General features: G+C 37.9%; 1 protein-coding gene across 2 annotated transcripts; it reads right to left on the bottom strand.

Annotated features, from left to right (window-relative positions):
• Positions 1 to 1,518: 1,518 nt before the first annotated feature.
• Positions 1,519 to 19,061, bottom strand: sema7a (semaphorin 7A (JohnMiltonHagen blood group)). Of its 2 annotated transcripts, none has more exons than XM_088922149.1 (14): positions 18,684 to 19,061; positions 15,908 to 16,047; positions 15,143 to 15,181; positions 14,359 to 14,454; positions 13,097 to 13,187; positions 11,902 to 12,012; positions 10,955 to 11,097; positions 8,682 to 8,860; positions 8,366 to 8,474; positions 6,369 to 6,564; positions 4,314 to 4,429; positions 3,774 to 3,919; positions 3,621 to 3,679; positions 1,519 to 3,440 (listed from the first exon to the last, which is right to left on the bottom strand). In XM_088922149.1, the coding sequence occupies exons 1-14, from the start codon at positions 18,772 to 18,774 to the stop codon at positions 3,079 to 3,081; spliced, it is 1,878 nt and encodes a 625-aa protein (XP_088778275.1). In that variant the 5' UTR covers positions 18,775 to 19,061; the 3' UTR covers positions 1,519 to 3,078. The 2 variants fall into 2 exon arrangements, with proteins under 2 accessions (XP_088778275.1, XP_088778276.1); XM_088922150.1 differs by having other exon boundaries at positions 3,853 to 3,919.

Raw genomic sequence — 19,061 nt, 5'->3', positions numbered from 1 at the left:
TGGAAGAGTGCCTCAGGAGACACACAGCCACAAGTGTACATGGACAACCTATACACCAATTAATCCAGCCATGTCACTGTGCCACCCAGTACACCTTTGAATTATCTTAGAATGATGGTAATTGACAGAAGTTGCCTTTATCAATGACTATTCTTAAATAGCATTAAGGAAGGTTGCCGGTTCGTATCCCGCGGCCGGCAGAGGAATCCTACTCCGTTGGGCCCCTGAGCAAGGCCCTTAACCCCAACTGCTCTAGGGGTGCCGTATTAATGGCTGACCCTGCGCTCTGACCCCAATCTTCTCTCCCTGTCTGTGTGTCTGTGTAGCTCATGGAGAGCAGGTTGGGGTACAGTATGTGAAAAGACAAATTCCTAATGCAAGAAACTGTATACTGTATGGCCAATAAAGTGATCTTATTTCCCCCACAAGACTTGATTGTGTCCCAGCATCAGTAAACCTCAGATCTTTTTACTAAGTTGAACTTATTTGTTGATTAGATCATTTCAAACTGTTTCATGTACCCAGTCCTTGGTTTCACAAATACCCTGCTATAAAAGCATTGTTGTCAAGACCTGTAGCATACATAGTTCTATTCTAGTTTCTCCTCACTTTTATTCAATTTATTGCCCTCTATGGTCCCCATGACCAAGTGTATAGTTAATGATGTACAGACACTTGCGAATCACACCATAACAAAGAGATATGATAGGCATTATTTGTTCTACATAGGTTTACCCCATAACAAGCCATCATTGCATATACAGTATACTGTGTGTGTGTGTGTGACTGGAGACACCCCATATCTCAATTTAATAGTTTTAAGCATTTTAGTATCCTAACCCTACCCTTTATTTCCTCTAGAAATTCATTATATTTTTTCTAATATCTCTGGGGGTTTTTAAGAACCCTATAGAAGTCTTTCAAAGACATTATTCTCAACATAAGTAGCTATAAGAAGGAGACTGACCAAAATCAAAGATCAATATCCCTATCAAAGATCCCTGAAAACCAAAGGAACCAAATACAGTATGAGACTGGTCAAGAATAAACTATAACTAGCTCAACTGTAGAGATGTAACAATGAACCAATGACCAAACAAATTTATACTGTAGCATCACTGACCCAACACAGGTTGGTTATCTGGGTCAATTGCTTGGTGATGTAATTAGTAGAGTACCACAGGGATCTGTACTAGGACCACTGCTCTTCCTAATATATACTATATGTGTGATCTGCTGTGTATCCTGTTACAGTTAGTAAACTGACATACGTGTGCAGATGATACCAAATTAGGAGGATTAACAAACATTGCAGAAGTGGCAATTTAAATAAAAAAACAGCTAAATCAGGACTGAGCAAATACCTGGCAGATGTAATTTAGACAAGTGTAGTGTTTTATATGCTGGTATCAAAAAAACAAACTATGAATATAAAAAGGAAAACGCTGAGATAAAGGAGGTTAATTTAGGTAAGAAACTTACAGTATAAAGTTTTCATAAACGAAAAGACAGGTGTGTATGTTGAAACATCATTTATATCATCTAGACAATGTACTGTAGGAAAGCAATAAAAAGGCAAAAGCGATGTTAAGAAATATACTCAAAAATGAATAATGTACATCTATAGCAAAATTGTACATTATAGTACAGTAATTACAGTACAATTGCACTATTAAGGAATATTGTGTGCAACTTTGGTCACCATATTGTAGAAAATATCTGGAATCCTTCCAGAGAAAAGCAACCAGATACATTCCAGGGTTAAGGCAGTGTTTTACGCTATCAATAACTGAAGAACCAACACCAAGTGGTACATTAGCACTGTTTGTCTTTTGTTGTAAAAACCCCACAACATGTCCCATCACACTACAAATCCCATGTATTTAAATGATGCTAGAAAAATAAACTCTCACAGCATTAAGAAAATAATTCTTGACAACTCTATAGTTATTATTCCAGGGATGTTAAAGACATAGCTTGCACACATCCTTTTCTCGATATCTACTTCAAAATAAATACATTTTTATCTTAAGTACTGATATAATAAATATTTGTAACACCTCCGTACTTCATTACAGTTCTGTAAAGCCCCAAATCGTTCTGTAGACTAGACAGACTTTATTGCATATGCTCCATAGTGCTAAAAGTCATATATTTTCAATATTGACACTTAACCTAAACTCACCTAAACCATTTTTGTCTTGATCTAACTTTAACAACTTTTCCCTTCTTGGTTTTTATATGTTTCTATCTTCCCTGTAGTCTAAGTTAATGAGATACCCAAATGGATTCTTAATGACAAATCTCAACTCATAACCTGCCTTCTGTCTTCTTTTTATTGCTACTTATCCACTGTAAGTACATGATAACTTCACAGTTCAGTTGATATCTACACTTCATTTTTTCATTGTTTTCACCTTCATAGTGAACCAGGCAGGCTCTGTCACAACCAGTACAGTGACTGCATGATAACCAGAATGTTCACTGTAGTCTTGCTCTCTTGATGAAAACATTTCCTCCTTATCATGGTGGGACCAAATTCTGTACATCTGCTAAATGTAAATTTGCTCTGAATGTTAAGCAGAGGACCCTTGTATACGTATTTACATTCTATGAAGACTCTAAAACATAGATCAGTATTAATGTGAGCAGATTCCTGGCAAAGCACAACTACACATTAATTAAGTTTCCCTTAGGATATTTTTTAAAATATACAGTAGTTTGCTGCTAGTCTGCCTTTATAGCAAAATATGTCAGTGCTCTACTGGACAGTTGTGATGCAAAACACCCGGATGTTCGAGTGAAACATGGATCAGATTCAGTGAACCAATGGACCTTCACTGAATGAGCCCAGTTAGAAGAAACGAGATCTGTTGACATCAAGCACTTTGCCTCAACAAACATTAGCACCGCAGCTTGTGGTAACAAGTGCTAACGTCTAATCCACCTTTATCACACATAAAATATGAGCCATTTCCTGAATTTGTGATCAGTGGGTGACACTTTTCACCACATTTCACTCAGAACATTTTGCCGTATTTGTGAAGCTCAGCTATGATTCCAGTTGAGTCGATAGCTTTAAATGCCCAGCTGGAAAAGCAAAAAAGCAACAACAGAACAGACTGATTGAACAGCTGAGATGTGGGGTGCCACGTTGATGCTGACAGGATTTAGCTGGTACTCCCTTATGACCTCAGTGTAGTCTTGCTCTCTTGAGATGCATGCATAACTCCCATAATCCTCCTCATTCATGGCTGTGATGAGGTGCAGGCAATTGGACTCTGTCTGCTGGCACTCACTCCTCCTGTGATAGTGCTCCCAGGTGTAAGTGGCATGCAGAGAATTTATGGGGCAAGACAGATACAGTGGGAAGTTCAGAGGGACAGTGTACTGGCCGGATGAGCTTGCAGAGCTGCTGCGTTTCTGCCTTTTCCTTGCATCTGAAAGAAAGGACACAGCACGTGAGTAAAGAGCCTCTTGGGTTTTTTTACATCTTCTGGAGATCCTCATCTTCACAGACCCACAAAATGTGCAAGCCATTGTTATATTATATCAGGGGATTCTTTGTTTGGTGAAAGAAAACAACTATTATATCAGTTTATTTTGGTGCAAGGATCTACCTTTTCTGTCTTGATGGCAAACATCAATATTTCCTTCTGTAACATTTTGAATGGCTCCTCTGCAAAATAAAAACAGAAAAGGCACTTGTGTTATCTCTGGGGGCAGAACACGGATGTATTCTTCATTAGATATGAAAACATTCTTCTACTCACGGGGTCACTGGAGCGCATTGTGACTGGCTCCAGGCACAATACGGATCACGGGCCAAAACACATCGTTCGCATGTCTCACCATAGTCTTGGCATCTTTGCAGGTCTACGTGAGCTATCTGATCTTCACAGCCAACATACAGTTTTTTCTGGAAAGGGATGAACAACAGCTTGTTAAACACAAATCCTGTAATATTACCTCCTTAACAACTTTACTTTTTCCACAATTTTCATTGAAAGCTTGCCCAGGATATAATACAATGCAATACTTCTTACCATATTGGGTAAGATTTATTTGGTTTTATAGGTAAAAAAATATATAACTATATTTTTGAGTACAAAAAGATAACCCTACATATGTTAAGCAACTGTACGGATATTACTTATACAGTATGTAAGAGATTTAAAAGCAGGATGGATAATATCTAAGAGAATCCTTTGGAAGTTTAAACCAGTAAATGTGGTTATGTTATTTTTACAGTTGGCTTTTATCTATGTGTCTCTTTCACCGTGAGGTGGTGAGGATTTTTTTCAGAAGCTCACCTTCTGGGGAACAAGTTTCATGGACTGTATTTGCACACTTTGGTCAAACAGGCGAGTTTCTGAAATGACGAAGGGTTTAAAGTTCTTCTCCAAGATTTTGTGGATTCTTCCACTTTCTGTGGGGACGGAAGTAAGCAGAGTAATTAGCATCTGGTAACAGGCCATTTTAAGAACAAGTGGTGCTGGGGCCAGGGAAATTTTTTTAACAGTATATGATAAAGGTTTATCTAAAAGTTAAAACAAAAAAATTAGCCGCACTGATCACCATATAACTTTTTGTGAAGTCTGACATTAACAGAAGGATGCTACATTGTAGATACCAGAGGTTTGTCTATAAAAATATACATAATGCACAGGAAATTAAGCCTTGCCAAAATAAAGGCTGTTTTCTTTATTGTTTATTGGCCAATTTTCTTATCTTGAAGTACCACAAAGATCCTTGGTTTATTTTTAAACATTCAGTCAACAATACTAGGAAAAAGTCTGTGTATTAATGGGAAGTTTATATTGATGCAATTTAATTTTGAAATTGAAGACCACAAACTTTGAACGCAGAAAATCTGAAGAGCAGGACAGCTCGGATTGCACGCCTCTCATTTATCAGTAAGGTAAATAGGACCATTCCTCTGACTTGTCGATATTAAAGGTATGCACACTGCTGACAAAAATCCACTCTCAAATTCAAAAGCCATATTTGTTCTATTCTGTGTTCTATAAGGAGGTCTGTTAGAAGATAACCTTCAATCAAGGCACTGGAAGATTAAAATGTGAGGCATCTACACTGACATGTTGAGTGTTATACTAGTTATCAAAGTACCAAGGTGTGGAACATGCATATCTTACATTCTAAATTCCACAAAAATAGCAAGGAGATATAGGGAGGGGTGAAGAATTAAGCAAGAGAAAGTGGTTCTAGACACTTTGAGAATAAGAGGCAACTGTAGTTCATAATCTCAAAGACATCAGTTGCTGTTCCAGATTGGTGATCTTACTCATAAACCACTACATCACTATTAAAATCACTTGTAAAAAAGTGAAGAAAAACACTCTTGTTTGAGTTGCCTACAGTCTAAGATAATGGCAGTATTAAACAAAAATTAAAGAAGATAGGTAAAATACTAAGATTTGAATGTTTTCTCAGGGGTTACTCAAGGTCACAATTCTTTGGCAATATACAGTATAAACAGGGCAGTTCCTATCACATTTCACGCATTGTACAGACCTTCAGTTGAGGAAGTGTGTCCATATCTGAAACTTCCTTTTTAGTAGTTTTTGTAGTTCAAAAAAAGTTTGAAAAGGGCACTTGCAGCATGTGTGTTTCTTGAAGTGCATACACTACAGGTCAGAAGTGAGGAACAATAGGTGGTGTACTTCTGGTCTAGCGGTGAGAGAGATCTTTCTCATTCTGCTTCACTTGCTTACCTGGTTTCTCTGCCCAGATAGAGGTTTACAAAAATAAATAGCCTTACACTTATACAGCGCTTTTCTGGACACTGCACTCAAAGTGCTTTAGAGGTAATGGGGACTCCCCTCCACCACCACCAGTATGCTCAGCACATATTGGCTGAGGAGTGAGGAGGAGAACAGAGTGATGAAGCCAGTTCATAGATAAGGATTAGTACAAAGCCATGACAAATAAAGGCCAGGGGGAAATTTGGCCAGGGTTAACATCCCTACTCTTTTCGAAAAACACCCTGGGATTTGTAATGACCGTGGAACCCCGGTTTTACATCTCATCAGAAGGACGGTGCCTTTTTTACAGTATAAAAGGTCCAAGTCACCATACTGGGGCATTAGGACCCACACAGACCGGGCTACGAGTTGTGAGTTGAAGAGTGATCGAGCTGCTGGCTATATACTGTATATAGAGATACAGCTGCTGGCTATGTATTGCAAAAATATTTGCCTCATCCCCAGTCCTTCTCAGTTGTTTTCAAAGTTTTGAACTTTGGCCTGTGCGTTTTGAAATTTACCTTTGGGGATAGAAAGCAGAGGAAAGCCGTGTGAGCAATGTGAAAAGTTAACTTTGACTTTAATAAGACTGCAGAGACAAACCTGTAGCGAGAAACAACACATTGTGTGAATTTCCATCAGCGGCAATGACTTTATCCACTGTGATTTTGGTATAGTTGTTGCTGCTAATATAGAATGGAGCCGTGCGCTGGATAGGGTGAACCCAGTCCTCCATTTCAGGGTGGTCTCTTATTATACTGATGGTGGACAGTGGAAGGTTCTTGCTGTCAGAAACACACTGAAATACAAAAGATTTTAATATATCATCTAATAAAACTAGAGATAACAAATATTTGCTTATCTGTACCAAGTACTTCATACTGTATGTAGAAAACCTCATGCTAACCCACGGAGAATGTCTGTCAGGAGGACTCTGATAAGCACGTTGTAAAGGAGAGCCATGTCATGGCATTGAGCCATGCCTTGTCTCAGATTTAATAAAGCCTGGTGTTGTTTAGTAGCAAGTGGGGAAGGAAGGGCCTGCTTTTGTAAAGAAAGAACAACCATTTTGGGGTCAGGTGTCAAGAAGAATAAAGGGAATTAGGAAGTGATTTCAAGTCATTCAAGCAATCTGCAACACAAAAAGCACGGAGCACAGGTCGGATGTTATGGAAGATATTTCTGGTACAGCCAAACTCTTATGTAAGTTAACTGCTGTAAAGGCATCCAGATGTTTCTCACTTTTCTGTAGTTTCCTACTGGTTTAATGGTTGTATCATGTCTGTTATCTTGACAGAATGTCAATCCACCCAGTGTTAGAAGTAATCCAAAATTATAGGTTAGATGTTCTGTGATACAATAAAGTATGTCCCTTAGGCCACACTACATTCCTATACAATGGTATGGATTGAGCACCGGGGTAACTCGAATCTTATTCATTTTTTAGAAGATTTAAAGATAAATAAATAAACATTTCAGTCTAGGTATCATATTTTCTTCTAAAAATATTTTAAGTTCTTTTGATAAAAATCTCCAAATATTTTTTTTAATCAAGAAGTTAGTATTCTGAGACTCCTATAGATTATAATTGTAATGTACAGTGTCACTATAGTTTACATCTAGACAGTGGGCATCTCGTTCAGTGTAGCGACATCTGGGGCACCCACCCAACATCTGGAGCTTGCCACATCACACAACCTTTCATTTCAGGCTGATGTGAAACACCTCATGCATTTGAGACTAAGCTGGCGCAGATTTAAACACTTTGGGTCTTTAATCATTAAAATATTGAACCTAACAGTGGGGAATCTGATCCTATCTGCCATCAGATTTCCGTCCATTTGGATGAAACATGTCTTCTTTCACATGTCTCCCAGCCCTGGCCACACACAAAAGAGTAGTTTAGCTACACTGATGGAAAACTGCCTCGTTAAACTGAAGACTTCACTTCTGAAGTACAACCCTACAGTCCTGGAAACAATTTTGCACTATGGGGGTTCATTCAACGGCCCCCGGCACATCTGAAGTTTCATTGAAACCTACTTTTATTCCACTTTATATAAGCCAATTATTGGTACATGTGGTCAACAACAGACATTTCTCTTAGGCTGTAATCAGGTACATACAGTATGTGCAAATGAGCACATGAGTCTTTGCTGGACTGGGTTAATTGCACCTGTCATAGCTAGAAGAGTCAGACCAAAACCACAGACTAGAAAAAGGAATAAAAATCAATTGAAGAGGAGTAACAGGAAGATTTCTGTAAAGTAAATGTAAAAGATTGGAATATCTTCTAGGATTTATCAGTGTCTCCCCTGTGTATCCCCTTTTGTCCTTAAGGCAGTTTAGTTTTTTTGTTTTAATTTTAAGCAATGCACAGAACTTCTATTTTAATAAATAAGAAGGTGCAAAAGTGGTGTAATGTAACCTCAGCAAAAGTATACATGTTGACAAGTTATCCAAAATGCAGGCAAGCCTTCATGTGTTGAACTCTAGGATATATACCAAGCATTCCCTTTAAAAAATAAACAAGAGATTATGTATTTAACTGAAACATTTCACCTTGGTTGACTGACACATAAGGAAAGAAAATTGCTTACCATTCCTGGCCTTGGATTAGGTATTTCTTCTGAGAAGCCTTTAAAGGCAGAGTGCTCGAAGACATGGTCAATCTCTTCCATTGAGTAAACACAAACAGCAGTGGAGTTCCTATAAACATCCAGAGACAGTTCGTGCATTAGGAGAGACACCTTGGCGTACTGTACATGAGGACAGTGTTTCTTAGCTTCATGTATTGTTTTTACATTGAAACACCAGAACATTACAGAACACTACCCATGGTGCTTACCAATTGTCTTTAAGAAAACTGTACTCCAGGGATATGTGAAGAGGGTGAGTTGAAAGGAACATGCTTACCAGCTGCTGGAGAAGAGACCATAAACTCGGCTTTGTTTCCAGTTGTCTGCATGCTGTACAAAGATGTCTTGTAAACGGTTGAAATAAAGTGAATCTGCTGGAATTCCACAGACTAGCCGTGCTTTCAGGAATGAAGTCCATATGTTCTGGAACAACCTCTTGGAGCCTCCTTCATCCACCTGAGGATGCAAGACAGCATGATGAGAAATGAGCTGTCAGGAACAGGAGAAACATGCTGGGGAACCTAAAGGAGGTGGAGGATTGCCTTTCTCTCCAGTTACTTGAAACAATATTTCAACATACTGTAGCAGGTTCTGATTCTGGTTATTACAATAATCGAATTGTACAGCTACACTGGACAACTGATATTTTAGTCAGTCAAAAGTTTAAAATAGTTTAGTCATAAGCTAAGACAGCTCTGCCTCACAAACACCTAATTCTGCTTTAATCACACTGCCCAGATTTAGAAGTTTTTTTTGCCAAAAAATGATATTACTTTTTTTAAAAGACACTGTTTAAAAAACAGTGTGTTCTTTTCTCATACAGCATGTGACATTTAAAACTGAAGATTTAGGCTTTATTTTACCCAGGACTTACATGTAACCTCTATGTACAAAAGGTGAGGTAGAGACCCTGAAAACTAAATTTAAAAATCCAAACATTAAGTACAATTAACCAGTTATGCAGTTAAGATGTGTTCAAAGACTTGGGAGTCTAGGGGGTGTGCTCGTTAAAATAAAAAAAATGAACATTTAAGGGAAAGGCTAAACAGCAGCAGCAGATGGAGCTGAGGGAACAAGCAGGAAGTGATTGTTTGAATTTATGGAATAAAAAAACTTCAGGATTTCCTATTAAAATGAAGCTTTGTAGGTATTGCAGTGTTTAGATATGTGAAAACAAATCTCTACAGTGGACTGTTTCCATCCACATCAATCCCCAACCATTAATCCTTACTTGTTCAGTTTCCTGCACATTAATAATCCTTGAAACACAAATGGGATGATGATGTTATATTTTTATAACATTCTAGAAACATTTTATTACTGTGGTGAATTTATATTGTCTGTGTTGTTCATATTCCCTTTATTTTGTGTAGTTGCATAATTCTGTTACTGAATGAGTGAACATAAAACATCTGAAAAAATATATGTATGATGAGCATATACATATAAAGATACAAATGATAGTGTACAGTACATGTTCCTCACTGCACATACAGGCAATAGCTGTATGCAGCTGCACTGAATAGCTTTGGTTTTTCACCTGTTCTTCGATGAAATGATCACACAACCTAGAGACAGTCTGAGCATGGTGAATGTTCTGCTTATGAAATGAGAATGCGATATGCAGGTTTTCAGACATGCAGGGAGCTGACCAAATCAAAACAATTTCTTGCATACCTCAGCTTTACAGTTAGCATACTTATTAAAGGTCTTGAGTTCATAGTACAGTACATGCAGGAACAACTCAGCTATAACAACAGTATTACTGTCGCACTCAGCCTTTTCTGTGCTGACTGAGCCTTCAGGAAAGGAGCCACAAATACAGTGAGTTCTCTCTCAGTAATTAAAGTGCTGATTATGTAGCTAGCAGTTTGCATCAACTAATGTATAATGTTTTTGTGACTTTGCTTTTCAGATCAGTTTTGTGTCCTGCACTTCCAAAGATCCATACAGTATTTACTGTAACTATACCTCTGAAAAATTCCAGTGCTGATGTTTCTAATTAATTCATTCACACTGTTTCAATTTTAGCCTGTAACAGCTATTGAAAAATGTATCAATTTCAAACCAGTTTAAAACTAACATTTCATTTCCATTTTCCTGTGATTCAGCGAATATTGGATTATTTGACGAACGTTCGGGAGGGCTGACAACAGCCAAGATCAATCAGACTCCGCAGTCAGTAATTCATAATTAATCCTGATGTCATTTCCTTTCCTAAAGCATTATAAATACTGTACATAATCCCTTCTCTGTCTCACATAAGTCTCTTGCATCCCTCCTCCACCCCATCTCCACCTCTGCACCTGCCCATCTGGCCAGGAGGTTAGTCCTCAGCCAAGTGGGTTAAGCCAGATTTAATTGTGACTAAAACATCACAAAATAAATCACAAAAGGCACAGGTTTTCTTTCAGTTACACAAATAACAGCAGCAGGCTGACACTCTGAAGTATGTCCTCTCGTAGGTTATGACTTCATATAGCACATAATGTATACATACTGTATATCTTGTGGGTTATGATGTAGCTGGCTTTACTGCTGATACTGTACCTTGCAAACTTGGGCAACTCTTGAAATCCATGGGTCAGCATCAGGGCTCTTGTCTGAGTTCTTCTCCCGGAAAAAGATGTAAATCTTATCATTTTGAGGGTCCTCTTGTCTGCTAACCCATGAGGCAAAAATAAAGGTGGGCTCTGTAGAGAGATTAAACAATAAACCACCCTATGATTGTGAATTTAGAAATTGAAAGGAGTAGAAGGGCTTTAAGCCCAGATTTTGTAAGACTTGTTGAACACGTCACATCCCTTACTTACCTAGAAGCTCTATCTTATTAAATTTACAATTATTTAAAGGCCAGTGCATAAGGGATTGATGCTTAGCTGTCTAATCTTAAAGTGTAACCCTTCTCTCTACAAAACTGTTAGTTATGTGATAAGCCATTTAATTTCAATGCCTTTTACAAAATAATTGAAATAAGAAATTTTCACATTTTTACAATCCAACGACAATGGTGTCTATAATAGAACAATAAAGAACAATTCTGTCATGATAACAGAAACGCTCCATTATTAATATTGGTAATTAATAATTGGGACTATGGGACAAAATGGCATGATATTCCCAGAAAAGTATCCTAGAGTTTCTCTTTGGTCTGTACCATAGTGTTCTACAAGTTCATGCTCTAAAGGTTAGCTGAATATCACATGGCCTTCGGCAAGCTACAAGTATATAATTAGCTCAAAACATTGCATAATACTATGGAGCACTTATATACATTAGTCACTGAAGCCCAGGTGAAGGAGTTTGAGGTCTTTGGCTTCTGTCCTAATCTTGTAAACAGGATGATGCCAGCGAGTGGGAAAGATTGTGCCACAGTGAAACAGAGGACGGACAGAACTTCGGCTCTCCTTCAGTCAAGAAGGGTGATACCGCTGCAGTCCAGGGGGGAGAAGCCTGACACTGTGACACCAGCTGTGGACACAAACCAGTAAACTCACCTGCCGTCCAGCTGTTGTACATCCAGACTTTCGTTTTTTTGCCACACATCCTCCGGAACTGGAGGTTTGCTCCTTTCTCACGCAAAGGAGCGGCCGCGTACAGATTCCCTTCTGTGAAAAGACAAAAACAAGAGGACGCAGGTTCTGTTTTTAGGCAGGTGATACTCTCTGTGAACCTTCACATCCCTACTGTAATATCATCCATTAGAATCATTTCCAAAAACAAACAAACAAAAACAAAGACGCTATCCTCTACAATGCCTCCAGTGAGTGTTCATGCAAGAGGAAGTTAATGAAAAATACATATTTGAGCTACAGTAAACAATAAGTCAGATATATAAAGAAAAATAAAATCTCACCTTAGGGTTCATTAAATCTGGATTTATTCTGGCAGACCAAAATGGGAATATTTTGTTGCAAAAAATAAGGTATATAGTGAAGCCACAAGTAATGGAATATAATTCATACCTCAGTGTTATAAAAGCAATTAATTTGAATTGGGATTTTAAAATACCCATTCTGGAATAAAAACAGCCTCCTATAGCTAATCCCAGATAATGCTTATCAATCATTCTTCATGCTAAAACATGCTGGATCTTGTAAAGATGACCTGTAACAGAACTTTCCCTGTCCATTTTGCTACACTTCTCCTACTAAATGTATGGTGGTGGCCTCTAGCAGTGTACAGCAGTTCTCCCCATCTCTGATGTCACTAGCGAAACAGCTGCTAGAGCTCCAAAATAATTTGGTTTAGATTATCAATCTGCCCCAGATTTACAGTGACACGGCAGTGTACACATATTCAGGAAGAACTAATTTCTTAAGAAACAAATATTTACTGTGCGTTTGATTACTTCCAGGGCCTTTTGAGCTGAGTACTTGCCATACATTGGATCTGTTTTTCTCATTAATTAGCTAATGAGCGTCCTGATCTTATATCTGTGGAGTCACAGAAAAGAGGAAGTGAAGTGGCAAGGATCACGTTTGGTTCAAGTGGAGGAAATGCGTTCCCTGTCTGAATCATCACATTGGTAAGTGTCTGGTCTGTGGTTTGGATTTATGTGTAAACTCTTCTTTGCCTTTCCTGTGACTTGTGTTCCAGCAAAATCAAGGTCAGACACGCCATGAATAAGACCTATTAAATATGCTTCATTTAAGTCTAAGGCTCAGAGTACTTAATGTACCAATGGCTTACCTACAGACAGCGACAGGGAATTCTGAGTGTGGCTGAATGGAGAAATCCCAACTCCATCACAGTTTTCAGCAATCTTGCTGCCTTGAGGTTGCTTCATGGAGTAAACAAATACCTTTTAATAACTCAAAATGTAGTCAGTAGAAGCATTCTTAATGACAACACCCGTACCAAGAAAACGCAGACATCCAGCAGACTGTTACAGACAAAAATGTAAAATGTTTTTCTCATATAAAGTGTACACATAACTGTAAGGAAATGCTTTAGGATGTGTTGTTTCTTTAAGTGTAGGTCAAGAATGAGAGATCAGTGGTTCAGTATTCCACTGTTATTTCAGACATGTTTGCTTTGTGGTCACTCCAGACATGACCATGCTACATGCTTTATTTTCATAGAGTCCTTCCATCCCTTCAGTATGAGGTATCAGATACTGTAACTCCTCATTCCTGGTGAGGACTGCAGAGATTGGAGCCTATCCTGGACGTTTTTGTAAGGGCAATGCAACTATGTCTTGCATGAAAAAGAGCTACCAAAGATAAAAGCTATTGTTCATGCAGACCTGGTGAACTCAAGGTTGTAGACTCTATATATCACATTACCTCATTTTACAAAAGTCAAAGACATTTGTTACCTCATTCATGCATATAGTAATTCAGAAACATACAGTATACAGTACCAATTATACTGACCAGGATTGCCAAGGAGTCATAGTATATTAACCTGCTCCCATGAATATTATTTTCACAAGTGACAGAAAATTATAGTTCACTAGTCACAACTGTCAATTTTTGGATAAAGCATCATTGAAATGTGGTTTTATATGATTTATTGTGGGTGAATTCAAACACATGCTGGAAACAAAGGCAAGAATAGCTACTCCCGCTTAAAACCTTATATAAAGTCAGAGGTTTATAATTTCTGTCAGGAAATTGTTGAGACCAAAATAGATAAAGGCCAGATCATTAAACTTTTAGTTTTGTAAAACTTTATCATAAGCTTTGCAGTGAGAAACGCTGTAAAGCTTTGCTGTCTTTTCACAGTGTATTGTAGCAGTAGTACTACATAAACATGAAAAAGAAAAGGTCCCCTGCACACTATTTTTTCTTTAAAATCTCACTTTATTACAAAAATGGCCAATATGTCACCCTCACGGCCATTATCAATGCTGAAATGCATATCGCTTAGCTAACAACATGGGGTGTTCAATTGCTGCTGCTGTTGTCTCATTGTTCACCATGGGGACTGCTTTAACCTGTAAAACTTACCAGATTCCAACACTGGGGTTTCATCCCATTAGTCCCACATACAAACAGGCTGTCTTGAAACTGCTGCATGACAGTGATGACATTTTCACAAGAGTCCTAAAACAGAGTGTAAAAACAAAGTGCTGCTTGGATACGAATTTTAGCTTCAGTTTAAATACATAAACAATCACTCCCACCCTTCACAGGTGCATGGGCCCTCATATATTTACTCCTCAGTTAATTCCTTCATTTTTAACATACACTGAACATTAAACAGGAAGCATTAAGCTTCAGGCCAGAGTTCTGCGGAAAAACCTACAAGCTCATTGCTTTTAATACTGCAGATGTATCAAAAAGAGGTAATGGAGTGTGACTCTTAAGTTTATTTTGAGACAGGAGAAGTCTACAACTGGAGAAGACTCCTCACAGCTAAAGATATTTGTCATACCAAGTTTTAATATTTAACCAGTGAAGCACTGAAAGGAAGGTTTCATCTCTGTTCTGTTATGTAACTTTTTTTCCCAAAAATGTACTTAGAGGTTTCTTTTTGCTGAAACACATAAATTACTTTTTGTACATAATTTTCACATGAACATTATTGGTGTTATTTTAACTTTTAATTTATGTCATAGTGATTTTAACACATAAAAACAGCAATAAAAGAAATCATACTACTATGCTATTATATATTATATACAATAATATTATATTACAAGTACAGTAACTATAGTCTGCTATAATACTAAACAAAATATGCACATTACACATGTGACAGCAGAGATGTAACATGAAGGAGAACACTGACCTCTTCACAGTCTCTTCTAGTTGTTTTCAATGAGAATTTCTGCAGAAAGCAAAACCTTATTAATAGACACAATATAACTAACATAACTGTTCATCAGTTGCCCAAAGTGTAGGTGAGACAGAATTTCCAAGTGCAACATGTAAGATTTCTTGGTTTGATAGTTCTAAATTCATGTAAGAGACACAGATGAATTCAGCACAAATCTGTGTATGCAGAAGAGAATAAACTGTTTGCCCTAGTGACAAAGAGCACCTAGTGGTGGAGTATTTCACTTAAACAATCCTGGACTGCAAAATTATTCATGTGATAAATCAGGGCTGACCAGTAGTGTTCCTTTAGAGCCATAGTGCAACACACTTTTATAGGTGACCTTCAAATAGGCCATTTCTCTAGCCTGGAACAGTCTCAATACTTCAGTGGGTCAATGTTTAAATGAAATAATTTAGAAATCATCTGGAATGGAATAGGAATAGGAATGGAGTTTTGCTGTGACATTTCTTGAAAGTAAAACTCACAAAAGAGATGATTTCTGAATCATGACATGAAAGCAGTGAAGAGTTACTTAAAATCAAACAATTATACCAATCAAAAAGTTAATACCAATTAAAGCTCAATTAATTCAGAATTCAGCTGAAACAGAAACCAAAAAGCACAAGAGCTCTCTTGGACTAAGCCTTGGAAACATGACCTAGAGAAATGAAGTCGGGCTATAGTTTCACAGTTTGCTGCCACTTCTAAAAGTCTGAACATTGGTCGTGCATTAACCTGTGTGAAGTTGTTCTGCTTCAGGTCAATCCTGTAGATGGCATCTGTAATACCAACGAACAGGTCATCGGAGCCTTCAGGGAGGAAGAACACAGTGTGGCTCTGATTTCTTTTGTACCATAATCTGTCAGTGTCGTCATCTGGAAATAAGCAAAAGCAGGTTGTCGTTTTTCCTATCAGGCTTTCTGTTAAGATTTAGAAACCAAGGACATTGTTGTCAGTTCATGCAGACTGTCTTCTACCAGTTCTGTGGCATCTGTATGTTCACTGTATTGATAGCATCGATGTTTCAAAATGTGCTGAATTTAATCTTTCTTTAATAATAACATCTGCTTCTGTGTCTCTCAGACACATACTGTACTGTTTATCTTTTCTTCCCTGTGGAATAGGCAAAGAGCTTAGTCTCGCTTTCTTGTAGTTGTTCTCATAATCTACTATCAACCAGCTCCTGGAACATGATGCAATACAGACTTTAGGAGACATAAGAACCTTCGCAAATAAGAGGAGACAATTTGGCCCATCTAGCCATTTTAGTAGTTAGTAGCTAGTTAAGCCTAGGATCTCTTCCAGCCTTTTCTTGAAGGAAGCCAAGGTATTGGCTTTGACAACATGGCTGGTTATCTTGTCCTGTACTCCCACAAGTATGGGACAAACTGCCCATCACAACACAAGGCATCTTCTAAATAAATGGGAAGGCAAAGTACAAAGATATCGGGAAACTACAGTATTTAAGTACAAGGATTTCAATCTTTAGCTGTCTGTTTTTTACCAGGGTTGTACACCTAAAAATACAGTATCAGGAGCAGACAAAGGCTCAGGACCATAACACATTTGGTGGGAACTTGAGCCCAAGAAAAAGAGGTCTGATATGTCTACCTGTTTACTTGCTTGTCTTACTTCAAGCTGCTGTTAGATCTTGGCACCTGTGATGCGTGGCTTTCTGTTTCCTGTTCACAATGGTGCTCTCAGCTGTAATACCCCTCCTCAAGTCTGTATTGTTATCACTTCACCAGCTGCTGGTAAAGTGTAACTTGACTCGCATGTTGAATATCCTGTCGTTTAAATAATTAATTTCCTGATTGCATTAAGAGTACAGTGATAAAGTGATGACTGACAAAAGCCATTCACCACAATGCTCGAAACAGCATATCATAGATGGCCATCATAGCGTTCAGTGTTTGAGACATGTCACTCAACATCCATATAGGGGTGTCAGACAAAGGTGTGACATCTGACACAAAGCACTGCAGTTTTGTTCTGTATTTACTAAAGAAAAGGTATAGATCTTTCCACTGGCATTCTTTTCATTCTTCTTTATACTGTATACTGTAGGCGTTTATTTAACTTGTTCTGTCTGCTCCACTGCTTTCCTACTTTATTCCAAACCCTCTTTGTGATTGTGTAATCATGCCGTCTCCTCTCACTGTGGACTTTTGTCTTACTGTAAAGCACTTTGAGAAACCACTTGTAAAGGCGCTATATAAAATAAAGTTAATCATCATCCTTTTCTTTAATAAAAACAACACTAACCACAAAGTGTCTTAAAGTGACTTGAACTGCCCAGTTATTTCACTGGAATATTTTACTGTCACTTGCTGGGGTAACGGAGGGTGCAATAAGCGAAGGAGCATCGTTGTCAAATTAGATCAACCAGCAACATTTAGGCTACAGTATGTTACACTTAGAAGATAACATTATTAGAGGTGACTAGGACTGTATTTTTGCCTGCAGTTCAAGTACAGATAGTCCTCAACAAATTAGTCATTTTAAACTTAGTTTTAAACATTTCCAGTCCCGTTGTTTTGCAAAAAAACCGCGATGAGAATTTCCCCCGTTAATGCCGAGTCATCCCCTGTCGACCCACAGGTCTGCGTTCTTGCTGCCCTTGTATTTACAGACTCATATCCTACGAGACAGCGGTATGTGAATAGGCTTGTTGGGAAGCCGTCTCAGGCGAAATGAATAAAATATGTGATTCTTTAAATAAGCATTTGATGTTTTTTTTTTAAATATTATTCATGTTCGAGTGATTGGTGATTGAGGCGTATGTGAGAATGCAACACGTTATCGCTGCTTTTCTTTAAAAAACACACGTCACTACACATAAAAACGCTTTCACTGGATTCTATATTTTCCTTAGACCGTTTTTTAGAAGAAGGTGAGGGGGGAACTCCTTAATATTTTGTACGTTTATGCCCTTGTCTGACATATGCCTTGTTCCTCACATATCGGATACAATACAATGAGCTCGATAAGCAAAACTTCTTATCTCAAATGAATAGAGCAAATGTACAGGTTTGTTAAACTGATGAGTTTTATTTTCATATACATTAAAACTACGATGGAATAAATAAAGCTAAGAGACTCTAGCATGCATTTCGGTACACACAGTATGCCCCTTCATGACAGGATCATGTTCTGATGTCAGCATCATAGCAAAGACATGCTTTTGAATTTTGTGATGCATCGAGACCAACATAATTTTTTTGGTATATCAAAACCATTGTGTAAATTAATTTCAGGAAAGCGTGTGAAACTATCGACGCAAGTTAAATCGAATAAATCACATATTACAATATAATGAAAAGGGTGTTTACACCTTAAATTATATTTTTGAGCACTATTTGTTTATGATTTCCAAATACAGTACTTCATTGTACAGTGTTATATAATTCTATATCCTGACGACTACAAGGAAAAAAGAAGAAAATGAAAACAGACTGTTTCTAATGTCAATGCACGTACGTTATATTTTAATAGCTGTTTTTTTTCTTACCTTTGCGGATTATGAGTCTGGGTCCAAGATCCTGAGATTCAACAGTGGACTGTAAAATGCATATCAGAATCAGAATCCTCTCAAAATGCATTTTTGTCGAAAAAAAAACTGATTAAAAACGCTTTGGTCGTGAAGTTAGCATCGCGAACGTAGAATTGTCTTTCTCCCTGCGTATTCGAGCGGAATGAACGCTTCCCGCAGCGAAGGCAGGGAACAGTAGTGGGAGGGGAGTAGAGCGTTATGCACCCATACCTCTGTCTTAGGACGGGAGTAAAGTCAGCTCCAAGTTGGAAATTAATTTTGGCACGTCAATGGCGTTTTCACGAAACCTCTAGAGGTACGGAAACACTTGCATTGTGCATAAAATGATTTGTGAAT

This window comes from Atractosteus spatula, chromosome 7, assembly GCF_055471065.1.
Source record: "Atractosteus spatula isolate fAtrSpa1 chromosome 7, fAtrSpa1.hap1, whole genome shotgun sequence".
Taxonomy (NCBI): domain Eukaryota; kingdom Metazoa; phylum Chordata; class Actinopteri; order Semionotiformes; family Lepisosteidae; genus Atractosteus; species Atractosteus spatula.
This window is presented reverse-complemented; position numbering and strand designations above follow the sequence as displayed.

Excerpts from the sequence above, each read along its gene's own strand:
- sema7a (XM_088922149.1), bottom strand. The coding sequence starts at position 18,774 with ATGCATTTTGAGAGGATTCTGATTCTGATATGCATTTTACAGTCCACT. Across the intron at positions 8,475-8,681 it reads GGTCTCTTCTCCAGCAGCTG|GAACTCCACTGCTGTTTGTG; the intron begins GTAAGCATGTTC and ends GGATGTTTATAG. Across the intron at positions 3,441-3,620 it reads TTGCCATCAAGACAGAAAAG|ATGCAAGGAAAAGGCAGAAA; the intron begins GTAGATCCTTGC and ends CCTTTCTTTCAG.